Below are 18,201 nucleotides of genomic sequence, written 5' to 3' on the forward strand. Positions count from 1 at the left end.
TTGTATTCATAAAGTACAACATAAGTTTCGATCTGTTTTTGAGACAATATTTAGTAGACATTTCTCCCCATAAATACAATAAATTCCTTTAGTAGACATTTCTCCCAATAAATAAAACAAAGGCCTTAAAATGTATTAATTCCTGGAATAAAATGAGTATTCAATAGTAATTCCGTCTTTGCGTATTGCAGAGTTATCTTCTCTTTGGAGCAGGGATTGATTGTTATGTCACTTGTTTGTGAGAGAAACGTCATCAATTTTTGAGAAAACGACGTAATTTCCTCACACATACCAATGACGTAACAATCAATACCTGCTCCCAAGAGAAGATAACTCTGCAATACGCAAAGATGGAATACACTCGAGTGTAAGCTAAAATGAGTTTTCTACCACATTATATGATGGAAACATGTTCACATGTATAACAGTATAATGTGGATTTTGTTCCTTCTGGACACGACATTTTTAATAGCCCAAATTTTTTTCATTGACATAAAAAAGAACAATGTTTCATATTGGGTTCCTTTTATTGAACACATTGCAATATTTATATGATTAACTATATCTCTTTAAATATGTTTTTAAAAAGTAAATATTCAATATAACAATTAGCACTTTAATAATACAATGTAACTCAACAACTTAACACAAAGCTATCCAAATGATTATAAGTGCAGTGGAAAAAAGGAAACAATATAATATCTATACTTACAAGCATTCATTAGCACAGAGATTCTATGGATGAGTTAATCTCCTGGAAACTCACAGAAGAGGGTTAAAATAATCAACTCCATGGGGATGAAATTTACGAAATGTACAGCATATTCTGCATCTACTCTTGAAACCTCAAAAAACGTTCAAAACAAAACAAATCGGTTGAGCAAAAAGTAATATCACTAGTTGCATCTTCTAGATCTAACACAATGGAGCCTCTTTATTCCATCCAGTTCTATATATATATAGTCAATATTTTATGGTATATATCGTCATTTTTACTGGGAACATTAATGGCTGGATTAAGGAAGCTCCACTGTAGTTCTAAAACATGATGAAATGTTCTACTCTCACAACACAACCACACCTCTTTCTAGCTTAAATTAGATACCTTAAACATTATACCTGTGACTTGTTACTTAACATTATCTCTTAATAAAGAATGACTGAGCATTTCCAATGTTAGGTACAATATTTTGTATCTGTAAAATATATAATTAATTAAATACTTGATTCAAATAAGCTAAATGGAGTCGTAGGTAGGTAGCTTTCTACCTTTAAGACGTTATAAGAGTTTTAGATTGAATGCCCACAAAAAAAACCCGAAAAGTTTGAAAAGGACTGGTTTAAAATAATCTTTTCAATCTGGAATAAGAGAAGAAAAAAAGAGATTCAATTTTCTTGAGTATCATCTCTATCACACTTGTTGAAAGGGTTCACTTCTGCAGATCCTTGTCCATATTTTTTAAAGATTGATTGTACCTGAAATGACAATAATATATTTTGAATTGTAACACAAGCGATATAATTTGCTATGTAAAAGGGCTTCTAATTGTAAATTTTTGTTAAGACTTCAGGGAGGTCATTCAAATTATAAACACAAATACTGAACCATAAGAAGCAAAAAATTCATAAGTCAGAAAAGATGAATTATTTCTAGGAGTAACAACACAGACTTCCTAACAATCACTGCAAAAATATTGAATTACTTAATGAGTTGAATAGTGAGAGCATAAAACACTGGCAAACCGTCTTTAGCATTTACAGCATCGTGCAAGCCGAAATGTTTACTTCGTAGAACTTAATACTTTCCTACTCCAGCTTTGATGGAACTACAGCTACTAGTATTGGAACAATGGACTAAATGTTATTAGTCTAACTGAACACTACAAGAAGTCGGAAGCACAAAATATATGTCACAGCATGGCAAGAATATTTTTCATATTTAATATGATAATATAGGCCCAGCTAGTAACACTTTTCGAAATCTACCTACAGACTAGTACTTCAACGATGAAATTGTAAACCCTTGCAGAGTGATCTACTTTTGATATATTGATGTAGTATTCAAGATGTATCCACCTATTAAGTTTGATAACTAAGGAACTATAGAAATGAAGCTAATGAAGTTAAACCAAGCTTAAATATTGATTCTGGACCAATAGAAAAGGCAAACGCATAATACGGATGGACCAATGGAAAAGGCAAACACACAATACTGATGGACCAATGGAAAAGGCAAACACACAATACTGATCATGATGGACCAATGGAAAAGGCAAACACATAATGCTGATGGACCAATGGGAAAGGCAGACATTTACCAGGTAATTCTGATGGACCAATGGAAAAGGTAGACACCTAATACTGATGGACCAATGGGAAAGGCAGACAATTACCAGGTAATACTGATGGACCAATGGAAAAGGTAGACACCTAATACTGATGGACCAATGGGAAAGGCAGACATTTACCAGGTAATTCTGATGGACCAATGTAAAAGGTAGACACCTAATACTGATGGACCAATGGGAAAGATGAACATATAATGCCCCCTTAACTATATATATATAGCAAAGGCATAAAAAGACATGATGGTTGCCTTCTTGACCACTTTCAATTGATACCTACGTGTAGATTCTGCTGAGCTGCAGAATACCAGTTGCACCGACGAAGATATTTACAAAGAACAGGTTGTAATTCTTGGGGATGATAACCAAAGAATATCTAGCCCATATAATACCTGTAATAAAATAGAATAAAGTCGCATGAGAAATGATAAATCTTGTACACATATATTAAATAGAGTGAACTTTTTGAATAAAACACCTCCAGAATAACACTGTTTCCTGATAACGAAGAGATATCATTAGTGTAATCAGAAAAGGTTTTATTTTCTTCATTCTGCTGAATAAGTGTCCTTGGAGCTAATTACTTCAGAAAATTAGAAGGACTGCAGAAAGTTCTAATTCTCAAATGTAAGCCATAATACACACTTTTCTCAAGTCAGTTAATATATGATTAGGCCCGTGAAGGGATGAAGCAGGTCAAGCTTTGGCGAGAGGATTAGTCCTTTTGTCATTCATGTGACAAACTTAACTGCGTCTCACATATTGATCAATTTTAGATTTTGAGGCAATTTTTATGATGTGTCTGATATAAAAACATTGTTTCATACAATTATTGATCTGTCAAATATTGTCAAATATCTACGTGAGTTTGGTATATACAATAAAATCTTAATTTTGAAAACACTTGTTATAATAAGATCTGACCACTCAGATCATTTAAGTGTATTAAGTTTTGTAAGTTTCCCTATTATGATATTCAGGCCTGATATGACTAAACCATTGCTGGGCAATTAAGCAGCTAACTACTTGAAGGGATGAAACATTCTGACTTCCATAAGTGAAGCCTTGAATTCAGTATTGATAAAGACAAGAGGCCCATGGGCCTTAACGGTCACCAGAGTCCTACATTATTTATTTTTGTTGTTGGAATATGTACCAATTTGAGTAAAAAATAGTTAAGTATAACGTTAACTTAAGTTTGTCAGGACCATGAGCTGATCATTCCTAGACCGAGTTTCAGTTAAATCGGCCTAATAGAACTTGTTTAAAAGTTTGAAAAAGGTTTTTTAAATGGCAGCAGTGGCAGCCATATTTGATTTCTGATTGACCCGAAAAATACCAACACTTTGTCATGACCATAAGTCAATCATTCCTACCAAGTTTCAGTTCAATCGGCCTAATAGAACTTGTTTATAAGTTTGAAAAAGGTTTTTTTAAATGGCAGTCGTGGCAGCCATATAGGATTTCTGATTGACCCGAAAAATAACAACACTTTGTCAGGACCATGAGTCAATCATTCCTACCAAGTTTCAGTTCAATCCGCCAAGCAGAACTTTACTTTAAGTTTGAAATAGTTTTCAAAATGGCGGCCGTGTCGGCCATATTGGATTTCTGATCGACCTGAAAAATAACAACACTTGGTCAGGGAGATGTCAGTAACCTTCCCATGAAATATTAATGAAATACCTTCGCCAGTATTTCAGCTTAAGTTGAAAATGTAAAATGTTAACGGACGACGACAGACGAAGACGGATAGCAATAGGTCACTTGAGCTAAAGCTCAGGTGACCTAAACCTTCGTAGACAATATCTTCACCTTGAACTCGACTTTTAACCAAATTGAACCAATTATAGATGATATACTGTACAATTCATCATTTATAAGATATCTATTGCTATTTATTAATGTTATATAGATCTTCTATTTTTCACAGGATCTTGCAAACTCATTACAGGTATTCTCATATCTGATATAAGAAGTGAGATCAAAATCCTTTCAGAGATGAAGTTGCTAGAGAGATGACGAAGTTTTCTATAAATAGTGACCTTGACACAGTGAAACACAAATGAACTTGACAAATATAGCTGTAGTTTAATCCAAATCTGTCCAGAAATGAACATACTTGCCAACCTTTTAAAATTTACATGGGGAAGATATCACATGCTCAAAATTAAAAACATGAACTAAAGGGACACAATAATCCTTTGAAATGACATTTTTTGAGTTGTTCTTCCAGATGAAATCATTAGATCTTAACATATAAGAATAGTTCAGCAAATTCACTGGTTGGAAATATTAAATTGAAGGTTCAAAATCGGGGTTGTCTCTCTCTCCTAAATAGGGAGAGTTGGCAAGTATGAATGGAGTGGTCAGATTTTAGGCAAATGGTGAACATATAAAATGGAAGGCTTGGTAATAAATGATAGATAATAAATAGATTAATATTTTTTTTCAAGATTGGATTTCCCATCACTTCAATGCACTTCTTCCAATAAAACCACATACATATAGTTTTATAGATATACAAATCTGTTTGTACTGTATTAACAAATACATGATCTTCTGCTAGAAACCTCTTGACACTTACCTGTGGCTGCTAAGGCCCCAGACTGAAATAGAAACCTCTTGACACTTACCTGTGGCTGCTAAGGCACCAGACTAAACTATAAACCTCTTGACACTTAAAATTACCTGTGGCTGCTAAGGCCCCAGACTAAACTAGAAACCTCATGACACTTACCTGTGGCTGCTAATATAAGGCCCCAGACTGAACTAGAAACCTCTTGACACTAACCTGTGGCTGCTAAGGCCCCAGATTGAACTAGAAATCTCTTGACACTTACCTGTGGCTGATAAGGCCCCAGACTGAACTAGAAACCTCTTGACACTTACCTGTGGCTGCTAAGGCCCCAGACTCAACTAGAAACCTCTTGACACTTACCTGTGGCTGATAAGGCCCCAGACTGAACTAGAAACCTCTCGACACTTACCTGTGGCTGCTAAGGCCCCAGACTGAATTAGAAACCGTTTGACACTTACCTGTGGCTGCTGAGGCCCCAGACTGAACTAGAATCCTCTTGACACTTACCTGTGGCTGCTAAGGCCCCAGACTGAAACGGACTGAGCTTCTCTGGTGGACGGGCAATGTCACCAATGCCAGCAATAACAAGGGCCTGTAATAAGAGAAACACGAAACATGGATGTTACATACTGTTAGGCCAAAATAATAATATGAATGCGTCATGTAACATGACTAAACTAGACAAGAGGCCCATGGGCCTTAACGGTCACCTGATATATTTAAACAGAGAGTTGATTTTGTTTTTAACACGAACAGAAATATTATTCAGTGACAAAAAACCCACCTTATTCAATATCTAGCCTACATATTTAAGACTAAAAGTATTTGAAACTAGCACCTTTGATTCTAAACAATGAAAATGAAGAAATTTTAGCACACTGACTCCTTTGGGCCCCACCCTACAGCCCTTGGGGGTAGGGCTGGCTCAAAATTTTCAAAGTATCAAACTGGCAACTCAGGGTTATAATTCCAATCAAGTTATTCACATGTAATATTCAAAGTATCATTTGCCATTATAAACCATAATAAATTTTGCACCCCCCNTTAAGACCCTTCCATCTATGAAGAGTGTTTGATTCTACCATATCTGGGTCTTTGAGAAGTTTTTTTTTGAAATTTCAGTCAATTCAACCCTTTTTGGCCCCACCCATCAGCCCCGGGGGGTCAGTCAGGGCTCATATGTGCATACCATCAAACTGCTATCCAATACTGATAATGCTAACCCAAATTGAATTACTTCCAATGAAAATGAAACAAATGTTGGTCCAAAATGTGATTTCCCTATATAAACTATAGTAAAGTTTACCCCCTCCCCAGCGGTTCAAGTGAGACCCCAGGGTCATAAAATTCACAATTTTGGTAGAGCACCTAAAGGCCCTTCCATCTATGAAGAGTGTTTGATTCTACCATATCTGGGTCTTGAGAAGAACATTTTTGAAATTCCAGACAATTTGACCCTTTTTGGCCCCTCCCATCAGCCCCGGGGGGGTCAGTCAGGGCTGATATGTGCATACCATCAAACTGCTATCCAATACTGATAATGCTAACCTAAATTTAATTACTTCCAATGGAAATTAAACAAATGTTGGTCCAAAATGTGATTTCCCTATATAAACTATAGTCAAGTTTACCCCCTCCCCAGGGGGAAACGTGATAACCAAGGGTCATGAAATTCACAACTTTAGTACAGCATCTTAAGACACTTCCATCTATGAAGAGTGTTTGATTCTACCATATCTGGGTCTTGAGAAGATCATTTTTGAAATTCCAGTCAATTCGACCCTTTTTGGCACCATCCAATAGCCCCGGGGGGTCAGTCAGGGCTCATATGTGCATACCATCAAACTGCTACCCAATACTGATAATAATAACCTAAATTGAATTACCTCCAATGGCAATTACACAAATGTTGGTCAAAATGTGATTTCCCTATATAGACTATAGTAAAGTTTACCCCCTCCCCAGGGGGAAACGTGAGACCTCAGGGTCAAGAAATTCACAATTTTGGTACAGCACCTTAAGACCCTTCCATCTTTGAAGAGTATTTGATTCTACCATATCAGGGTCTTGAGAAGAAGATTTTTGAAATTTTAGTCAATTTGACCCTTTTTGGCCCCACCCCTCAGGCCCCTTGAGGCCAGGGACCAAACCGGCAACTATTTTTGTTGACCTTTGGCCATGGAAGGTTTCTGCAAAATTTCATTGAAATTGGTTCAGGGGTTTTGGAGAAGAAATTGAAAATGTAAATTGTTTAAGGATGCACGACGGACGACGACGGACAAAAGGCGATCTCAGGTGACCTGAAAACGTCTGTAAGACATAAATGCCCCCGCTGCCGTGTGAAATTAATTTCAGTGTTCTATAAAAAGTTACAACCACTTTGATCTTGATACCCTGAAACATGCACACACACAAAGTACTACACTTGAAGTTGATAAGTTGATTTTAATATTCATATGTTTTTTCTGTATGTTACTACCATCTCCATAACATATTGAGGCAGTATCATATATGGAATAGACAATGACAGGACGCGACTGGATGGGATGGACATGGGCAACACTATATGCCCCCCATTTTATGGAGAGTTGTACCTTTGTATAAAGTTTGACCAAAATCCATGAAAGAATGAATTTGCCAAGTGTTTAAATTCAATCAGTTGATGATTTTCTATATATAGCAAGTGTGACCTTGGCCTTGGATCCCTGAAACACAACGATGTCTGAAGTATACTCATACTTGACCTTTGTATAAAGTTTGACCAAAATCTGTCAAAGAATGAACCTTGCTAAGTGCTTACATTAAATTGGGACGGAACGGACATGGGCAACCCTATATGCCCCCCCCCCCCATTTTATGGAGGGGTTGTACCTTTGTATAAAATTTGACCAAAATCTGTCAAAGAATAAAGTTTCTGTCAAAAGAATGATGTTGCTAAGTGTTTACATTGAATCGGGACGGGACGGACATGGGCAACACTATATGCCCCCCAATTTTATAGCAGGGGCATAAAAATAGGGTAAGATGGTAGGGATTTTATTTTTGTTAGGAAGGGAGGAAAGTTGCCTGTGCTAATATCATTCTCGATATCCAGGGGTTATGCTCACGTTCGCTTTCTGCACCACTGGAATATAACCCTGACCAATCGCTAGGCTGATACCTGTCCTTTGAAGATTACAAAGGAGCTACATCCGACTTCAAAGCCAGTCAATTTTTATCATTGGGCAACCGGGAGATTCTTTTGAAGTACATCAAAGGATCAAACTAGTCTTCTTGTCTCATCAACAAGGTGGCAAACACTAACCCTTCAATTTTTGTATGACATATTCCAGGGGTGCAGAAAGCGAAAGTGAGTATAACCCCTGGATATCGAGGATGAGCTAGTACATTGTATAGGAATTTTTAAAAATCACCAAGCATAGTTATTCAGACCAATTGCATTGAACCTTTATTTCATTACATTTTTAGGTCTTTAAATAATAATATGGGATTTTAATTTGGTTTTGATACCTGCCTATGAAATAGAGAGGTGTCATAGAGATGCTTACAATTTTTGGCACACTTGAATGGGACCTTTAAGCGCATTCGAGTGAGATAAATTGTTAAGGTCGAAGGTATAAGCTAGGGTTGATCGGGTACCTAAAACATACATTTTTTGCCCTACAAAGCAACATCTTATCATCAGACCAGGATCACTAAAACATTTCTATGAATGCTTTCTAATCACTACAGAGTTTCAGTGGGGATACAGTAACAAAACAAATTGTGTTGTTTCCACTTTGGAACTTCATTTGCCTGTCTCTTGTACTTTTTTTATTTAAGTAGTTACAAACCAAACCTAAACATAGGATGGAGACTAAAATGGTACAATGTTTTCATGTGTCAAACTTTGGTTAAATCACTGAAGTTTGATTTATCAACACACATAAAAGTATCTCTATGCATGATACATACCCCTATTCCATCTTTTCATATTGCAGAGTTATCTGCTCTTGTGAGCAGTTATTGATTGTTACGTCACTAGTTTGTGTGAGAAAATTACGTCGTTTTCTCAAAAACTTATGATGTTACTCTCACAAACAAATGACGCAACAATCAATACCTGCTTACAAGAGCAGATAACTCTGCAATAGGAAAGGCAGAATATATGTTTCTTTCTGGTATAGGGGGTATATCATAAATAGGATTGCTGTAAAAGTCTTCTTTTTTCATGGTAACTAATTGACATAGATTTTCTAATACAATTAATTTGGCAGGATCTGTTTTTTTGTGAAGTTCAGATCAAGTGACCATAACAAATTGTGCTGAAGTAAGGGTAGATTAGTTAATCCCTATCAATTTTCTTGGATATATTATATTCATGAAAAAAATTGATACTGCAGATCAAAAAACAAAATTAGATCCCTACGAAAAACAACATTTCCAATATTAGACCTATATGTATTGAAACACTTATGATTTATCACCTGAAGGGGGCCAAAAAGGCAGCCAACTTATCCAGAAAATGCATTAATCTACACATTAGCACTTACCCATTTAAACGATGGAGCCCAGAAGAATATCGTCTTTGGACCTGAAATATTAAAAAAAAAGTTATTATTATTATTAAGTAATTGCTTACACCCCTTTCTTAAAAACTGTTGCAACGTTAATCATATTTAAAATGGGTTGCAAATGCAATCTAAAAAGAAACAAGAACACTATAGCAGTGTAATTGAACAACACACTGATTTGACCAAAAGGGATTATACAAAACTATGTTGATATGACAAGCGTTGACACTCAACTCATGTTTAAATCTATTTATAATTAACTTATAAGGAAACATTATTTCAAAACACAATAGACTTGTATTTTTGTTAAAGATGTGCATTGATTAGGTTGCCTTACAAGCGTCAAATTCCCTTTTAGCTCAGCGGTAGAACATGGGCTGGAGAGCCAAGGGTTGTGGGTTCGAGCCCCTGGGTGAGCAACGGCACTATCTTGATTACTATTCCTCATCCTCAGTTACATTTTTATGATGCTTCAATAATTATTCATTAGCTAATCGATCACATGTTTACCTAGAAACCCTGACGCCGGTTACACACACACTGACAAACTGATTACAATATACCACCTTCACTTAAGTGCGTGTGGTTGGGGGTCGGGGGTAAAAGTAATGAAATGAAAGACAAATGTACAGCACCTTTAGGACAAGGGAAGCAATCACGCTTATTTCCCTGTGGGCAAGACAAATTATATGATGCCCGTCCCAAGATAAAATACCAAAGGGAAAATTTTCATAAAACACACCAAGGTTACAGTTAACAAATAGTTATGTATTTTTAAAATTCAATGGCAAGAGCCGGTTTTAGCACATAGTTAACGTTGAACTACGTATACAGGGGTTTGTTACAAATGTCTGAAATACACATATGCTTTACTGATATGTGTATTGTGACCCATATCATCATATGTGTATTTCAGACATTTGTAACGAACCCCTGTGGAACGTGAACTCGAAGGTCACCGGTAGCTACCGTGAAATTTATTTACAGTTATCATAAATGACACTACCTGCTGGGTGGTTCCATGTTTCAGCGAAACGTGCAGGAACGACCCTGTCTCCCAAAGAAACGGCTGAACGATAAAGAATGGACAGTGCCTTCATGTCCGATGTTTTGTCAACCGTTCTACAGATTGCCTCCAATGTGAATGGTTGCCTCTGTTATATTAAAACACGGAATAGTTCATTGAAATTTGGTAAATATAATTATGATGAAAAAAACAACATAATTACAGTACGATTTTCATTATTCTAATTGTTTAGTAATCTTACAATTGATAGAAAGATAAAATTTTGGTAAAATTCCGTCTAAGCCAGAGACATATAAAGACAGGATATGTCTCTGGTCTAAGCAGGATGCCAAGCAAAGGAAAGCGCGCGGTCAATTAAGCGTTCAATCGACTGAGATGTATTATTTTCGCAATCTTTCGGGGTCTGTCGAAATACTAAACAACATTGAGAATGGAGAGAAGAAAAGTGGAAGTGTTGATACAAACTTGTACACCTTGGAAGCGCTCCATTGAAGGTCTGTTATATCGACAATAGCAGGTTGGGCACAACGACTCACCTTTTTTGTTCCAAGTTTTTAAAAGAACTTTGTGTGTTTTCATTTCATTTTATTCCCAATTTCAGTAACTTAATGAAATTGTTACTCAAATGGGTAACTGTTACCCAAATGCAGGATTATTACCAATATGAGCCGTTGTGACCAACCTGAATGTAGGACGACATGATACATGTGTGTGGATACTGTCAGAGATGTACATTATAATACGTCTCTGATACTGTTGAATTAATTACTTTCACTTTGAAATCAACAGTACAGGTGTTTCAACATATGACATATTATAGAAACATGAATAATGGCACATGGCCTTCCTAGGCCTATTTTGTTTACAAGTGAAACAGCAAATAGAGAATTGTGCTTCAGCTGAGAGACCTTCTGATCTCTTTTTATAAAGTTTAGATTAATAAAATCTTTCAAGAAACATCCATGATATGTAGTGTTATGATATTAAGCCTATTCCGGTAAAACCTTGAAACACTGAAAGTCACAGTGTGAGATAAAGATCAAGTGAGCAATACAGGCCCAATGGGCCAATTGTTTCTATTTCTAATAATTGAAAGCGTGTAAATATTGTAGGCCTCATGGGCCTTTTGTGATGATTAGAGAAGAAATGAAGTTAAATGGCATTTACATCTTCAACACAAAAAAATAAAATTCTGATGCTTATTTAGTTAAGTAGAAAGATATTTAATTTGACCATGTACTTTGAATCTCTGGAGATGTTGCATTGTATTTTATTATGTAACTGTTATCCCTTGTTTACAAATTTATATATTTTTGCAAACTATCTTCAACAATTCCAAATATCCAGAGTGGTAAAGATACTGATTATATATTCAAATATCAATAATTATGTGATCAAACTTGTTTAATTCATCTCTATCTCTTCATAAGTTCCCTTAAGTTTGGAAAACTGCAAATGTAATTCAAGTTTACAAGAAGGGAGAGAAATGCCTAGTAACAAATTATAGGGCAATTTCTCTTTTAAGTTGGATAGCAATTTTTTTTTTAAATGTATCTTTAAATATGTTTATAACTTTCTGAGGGAAAATGGCTGCATTACACCCTCTCAATCTGGTTTTGCCCCAAAAGATTCTTCTATATTTCAATTAACCGATATTGTAAACGCTTTTTTCCAAGCTGTTGATAGTGGCAAGGAGGTTCGGTTGGTGTTTAACGACATTAGTAAAGCCTTTGATAGAGTGTGGCACAGGGGTTTAATACACAAACTTAAGCAAAATGGTATTTCTGGTACATTATTATCTTGGTTTGTGAGCTATCTCGATGGATGCAGTCAAAAAGTAATTGTTGAAGTGAATTCATCTGCTAAAGGAAAGCTACAGACATGTGTGCCACAAGGCTCAATACTAGGGCCTCTTCTGTTTATCATTTATATTAATGATATTGTTAATAGTATAAATGCTAGTATTCGTTTGATTGCAGACGATACTCACTTTACATCATAGTTGGAAATCCGACTCGCTCAGCAAAGTTACTAAATTGAGACTTGGCTACTATAAGTACCTGGGCACAGCAATGGTTGGTAAACTTCAACCCAAATAAAACTAAAAGTATGATTCTATCTAGGAAACGTGCTCAAGTCGACCATCCGCCATTAATAATGAATAATACACAAATAGTACAAGTCAGTAGTCACATACTTCTTGGGATAACCATTGAAGAGAGCTGCTCTTGGCATTTACATATTGACAACATACATTGTATTTGGGAAAGCATGAAAGAGAATTGGTATATTGAGGTCACTGAAATTCCAACTAGATCGGAATTATTTAGAAACTATGTTCTTTTACTTATATTAGGCCTATCCTGGAATATGCGGATATTGTGTGGAGGAACTGCAACCAACAGCAGATTCTTGATCTAGAAAAGTTACAAACTGAAGCAGCTCGTATTGTGACGGGTGCAACCAAGTCCACGTCTTCACAATCCCTTGCTAATGAAGCCCAATGGGAATCATTGTCCTACAGGTGATATAAACATAGGATGCAAGCTATGTACAATATAGTCCATGGACTTGCTCCCCCTTATTTACGAAATCACCTACCCCCATTGACTGGCTCCACTCGAGGTTACAATTTAAGATCAAATTTTAATATGCATCCTCCACATAGCAGAACCAATATTTATATGTCTTCTTTCTTTCCTACAGCCATCCGTGAACGGAATTTGATACCTGAACATGTAGGGAACAACCCAATTAAATCTTATTTCCTCCGTTACCTTAATAGGAATAAGTCTAAGATACCCGATCACTATTACTTCGGCAAACGGCTTGCCCAGGTACTTCATACAAGCCTCGACTCGAATGCAGCTCATTAAACCATCATTTATATAATAAATATGTTTCAGAAACTAGCCTGTGTTCCTGTGGTTGCATCGAAACCACTTCTCACTTTCTCATGGAATGTAGGAACTATATCACAATTCTAGCCGAAACAATAGCAAAGTTAGGGGTAATCGTGGACATCAGGAAGTTATCACATGGTGATCCAAATTTGTCTTGCAATGATAATACAGAAATCTTTAATCAGGTGCATAGGTATATCATTGGAACAGGTAGATTTCCATTTCACTTCACTTCTTCATCATAAAATCCCCCTCCTCCTTCCTCTATCTCCCCCCTTCCAAATTCCAAATTCCAAACCCTTACCCCTACATCTCTATACTCTAAAATAGATATTTACATTATTCTCTACTGCTGATCCTATTATCTATTATTACTAATGGTCGGCCTTGGTTGTTTAATTAGCTATATTAGTTGAATTTTTATAATTATTGATGTTATTTAACCTGTTTGTGTTAAACTGCAATCTTCTCATTGTTGGATGATGGCTTAATATAAGAGCCTACTCTTGTTGCCAGATCCCTAACATTACATTCTGTATAATGTTATATTATCTACTGCATATTTGTAATTAAAATAAAGTTTAAACAAACAATTCCAAATTATTGTTTCAGATGTCCTCTTTAAAATGAGCCATCTTTCATCCTCAACGCCTGACCCATTGCTCCACATGTGTGTGAGGTACTGTGCAAATAACTTTGAAACCCTCACAGGATCAGCATTAATTAATCCGACTGATGAAGCGAAAACAGAATGCAACACTGTACAGAATACTTCAGGGATGTCCGCTTTCCCTACAAATTTATCAAACATGATATTTACCTACATAGGGAGATATCTCCGGACTCGGAACAAAGCTGAGTTTGTACAGCTGATGTCGCTGTTTAGCGATCCCAACAAGACACCACTGAGATGAGTGTCACTGCAACAAGAACATGACCTGTCTACCTCCCTCCCGCAGTCAATCTTCAATCAGCCGTTACAATATTTAGATCTCTGCTGTTGTCAGTTCTATCATCACTACAACAACACAAAATCAGTTTCGGTTTTTGATAAAATGTGTAACTCTTTAAATGTGTTACGACTTTCTTTTGATCCACAGTGTAGAGCGTCAGGGTATCACATAGACAAATCAAACGATCTTGCAGACCCCAATGAGGATTTTACTCAATCTCATGAAGACGGTGACACGACCATCACTGTTCCAACAGCAGCAAATGAAGAGGATGTCGCCTCTGGCGTAAAACAATATAAATTTCGTGCGCTGACATGCTTTGTTCTGAATGTAGACAAAAAACTACCCAAAGATGCTGAAAATATCAGATGGTTTTTCTCCAAAGTGATATCTACCTCGTTTACTTATCTCACACATCTGCAGTTTCTTGGACTTGGTTTGACAGAGTTTGGCCTTGGGTTCCTAGGGAATTTGCCAAAGCTGATATCATTGGGGCTCTCAGGACATCAAATTAAAGATCTAGGCGTTGGCCTTCGACAAATTGCCAAAGCTAAAAATCTCTGGTAACTTGCTTATATTACTTTTTTTAATTTGATTTAACGAGACCTGTGTAAACATAATGAGAATTTAAAGGAAATCAAGTTGTGGGTTAAATAAGTTTTAACATTACTCAAATTTGACTGATCTGCATAAAATTGTAAATTTTGTTATTCCCTTATTTTGGAAAGAAATGCTTAATTGACAAACTTTGTGGAATACAATTTTTGTATTGGCTCAAAGACTGAACATGTCAGGTTCAAATTTAATGTTCAAGTTTTACATTGCAAGGCAAAAAATTCACCTAACATGGTCAGAAATTCAGACCACTTGTATTCAAATTTGGTTTTGACTCCTGCCTATGAAATACAAAGTTGTCATAATGAGACTTACGATTATTTTGTACATTTGAATGGGACGTTTAAGTTTATTTGATTGAGATAAAATTGTTAGGGTTGGAGGAAAAAACTAGGGTCAGTCAGGGTATAATACCTGAAACATACATATTGTTTTTTGGCCTTTACGAAAAAAAGAAGATTATTATATGTTCAGTTTGGGGGGAAAAAAATGGTGTTTTGGTTTACTGTTTGTCAGGAAATTGTTTGCCGAGTTAAATATTCGCTCAATGCCAATAAAATTCGTAGAATTGGCCTTCTGTGTCCTGCTGATTGGTTGTGTATATTCTGTCTCTCTGATTAGGGCACATAGCAGAAACAAATATTGATCTGAGCATTATAAAAATAACTCAACCTTTCTTGCAATATTTTCTACTAGTTCAACTTAAAACAAAATTGAGTAAACCTGACAAGAATTTGACTTCATAAAGTGATACAAAATATCAAGATATTTTGTTTATCCTTTTTACCTGTAGCCACCTGGACCTATCAATGTTCGACGAGGAACCCTGGCTGTACAATGCCCCAGAGAAGAGTATGAGCGAGCTTTTAGAAAGCCTGCCCTCACTGACCTCACTTGATATTTCTGGGACAAACTTGGCTGGATCAAAGGTCAAACACCCACATGGTGATCAGGCCAAACATCCAAGGTTAGATATCACTCTGTGGTTTTTTTTCCTTTTAACTTTTTTTCATAAAAAAAATATACAGGAAATACTGTTTTCAGTTTGTCAAACCATCTCAAATTGCTTTATATGCAAAAAGTTCCTGAAGTATTTTATGGAGTTTAGTCAAATAAAGATAATGCTTGCATAATGGCAAGACTAAGGCTCAAAGATGGCACAGTATCTGTGCATATTTAATTACATTGCATATTACAGGTACTTTCTAGATTCTGATTGGTTGACATATTCTGGACTTAAACTTCCATAGATAATGATTTTACATATTCTGGACTTTAACTTCCATAGATAATGATGGACTATCAAACCATCGAATAAATGACAATAATCTGGTGAATTCAAAAGATGTTTGTGTAAATATGTTTGACCTTGACCCACTTTGAAGGTCACAGAGGTGAGATGTGTTTGCCAACACTAATCTATAACATTTAAGCATTACGGGCAATTCAGGCTTCTTGTTTCATATAACAGGTTGACATCTCTGAGAAATGTTCGTTAGCTTTAAATCAACCTCATGGAGAGAAGAGAAAAAAGAAATGAAGATAGAGGCGGATAGATATGTAAAGCTAACAGTATAACAGGACAAAAAATACAACGTACTAGACTAGGATTCAAATCTGTAACCTCTAAACCCTAGACGGATACTCTACCAAATAAACATAGCTACCTGGTCACAGTGATCAACCCAGTCCAAATCTGCTTGTTGGTTGGTTGGTTGGTTAGGTGTTTTACGTTATCTTTTACTGACTTCGGTCTGTGTTCAGTCGACACGAGGGGTTAAGTGGCCTTTACTCTCCTTCTTTGAGATTCAAAAGTCCTGGTCCTGCCAGCATGTAATATAAGTCCCAAGGCCAGACAGCTCCCTGGATCTGATAGGCATGGTCCTCGGCTGTGGTCCACAGATCCATGTCTTTGTGTGGTCCTCGCAGTACTCCTATGTCCAAATCTGCTACACCATCCCAGTATTCAACTCAATTGAGTTTCAAACAAGATTTACTGTATGTTACCTGGTAAACCCATTACAGAGATACCTGTACTGATTAAACAACAATTGTAATCAAATAAAGATAAAATATTTTGAGGTAAAGTAACGATTTTTGAATCTTTTTTTAGTGATGAAAAGACAATCAGTGGAAGTTTCGGTTGCAGAAAATTTTCATTCCTGGGACTATGTAATTGTCATGAACTTCCGATCACCTGGGAAAATGTACCAGCCGAGCAGGTGAGATCGACTTACAATCAAAACATTTTAAAACATCACTGTTAATGTTTTCAGAGATTGATTAGATAGGCATGCCAATTATGATTATTGATTGTAGATTGTCATTGTTGATATTCTGAGAAAACCCTAAACAATGTTTTGTAAATGCATAGAGAAATAGTCCACAAAGGAGTACAAGATTGTAACAAAAATTAATCTTATTTCAATTGCAGTTGCATTAATTAGGAATTTGTTACTTTGACGTGATTGTTTTTTTGGCCATTGTTTTAGTAAAGTTTACCTTCCTTGACTCAAGGTTGAGGAGGAGGTGATGAGAATGATTATTCTACATCCAGATATACATGAGCTGGGAATTTGATGTAGGTATAGGTTTTCCTCTACTAGTAATTTCAACATAGATACAAAAGGATTTAGCAGGGTTATCAAGAAAAATGGAAAATCTGTGATAAATGAGGCTATTGTGGTTGTCTACCTGTATTATTTATATACCTGTCGTTTATCCACAGTTTACCTGTTGTCGTTGTTTACCTGTATTATTTATATACCTGTCACTTATCTACAGTTAACCTGTTGTGGTGGTCTACCTGTATCATTAATGTATCTGTCGTTTATCCACAGTTTAGCTGTTGTGGTCGTTTACCTGTATTATTATTGTATCTGTCATTTATCCAATTTACCTGTTGTAGTTGTCTACCTGAATTATCAGTGTACCTGTTGTTTATCCATAATTTACCTGTTGTTGTGGTTGTTTACCTGTATTTCTAATATACCTGTTGTTTATCCATAGTTTACCTGTTGTTGTTTACCTGTATTATTAATATACATGTTGTTTATCCATAGTTTACCTGTTGTTGTTTTCCTGTATTATTAATACACCTGTTGTTTATCCATAGTTTACCTGTTGTGGTGGTCTACCTGTATTTTTAATGTTCCTGTTGTTTATCCATAGTTTACCTGTTGTGGTGGTCTACCTGTATTTTTAATGTTCCTGTTGTTTATCCA

At 36.0% G+C, this 18,201-nt stretch overlaps 2 protein-coding genes across 3 annotated transcripts in view; one reads left to right on the forward strand and one right to left on the reverse strand.

The window, feature by feature from the left end:
• Positions 1-511: 511 nt before the first annotated feature.
• Positions 512-10,790, reverse strand: LOC110451540 (mitochondrial pyruvate carrier 2-like). The gene is made up of 5 exons (XM_021499618.1): positions 10,486-10,790; positions 9,459-9,499; positions 5,434-5,518; positions 2,626-2,737; positions 512-1,476 (listed from the first exon to the last, which is right to left on the reverse strand). The coding sequence occupies exons 1-5, from the start codon at positions 10,577-10,579 to the stop codon at positions 1,431-1,433; spliced, it is 378 nt and encodes a 125-aa protein (XP_021355293.1). The 5' UTR covers positions 10,580-10,790; the 3' UTR covers positions 512-1,430.
• A 101-nt stretch (positions 10,791-10,891) lies between these two features.
• LOC110451539 (zyg eleven-related protein 1-like) overlaps positions 10,892-18,201 on the forward strand; it is a 27,068-nt gene continuing 19,758 nt past the window's right edge. The window contains exons 1-5 of one of the 2 annotated variants that reach the window (XM_021499616.1): positions 10,892-11,000; positions 12,863-13,030; positions 14,022-14,925; positions 15,771-15,944; positions 17,091-17,199. In XM_021499616.1, the coding sequence (XP_021355291.1) occupies positions 14,465-14,925; positions 15,771-15,944; positions 17,091-17,199 (744 nt within the window). In that variant the 5' untranslated portion in view covers positions 10,892-11,000; positions 12,863-13,030; positions 14,022-14,464. The remainder of the gene's footprint in view (positions 11,001-12,862; positions 13,031-14,021; positions 14,926-15,770; positions 15,945-17,090; positions 17,200-18,201) is intronic. The other variant, XM_021499617.1, reaches the window with a different exon arrangement.

This window comes from Mizuhopecten yessoensis, unplaced genomic scaffold (genome assembly GCF_002113885.1).
Source record: "Mizuhopecten yessoensis strain PY_sf001 unplaced genomic scaffold, ASM211388v2 scaffold6135_1, whole genome shotgun sequence".
NCBI classification, from domain to species: domain Eukaryota; kingdom Metazoa; phylum Mollusca; class Bivalvia; order Pectinida; family Pectinidae; genus Mizuhopecten; species Mizuhopecten yessoensis.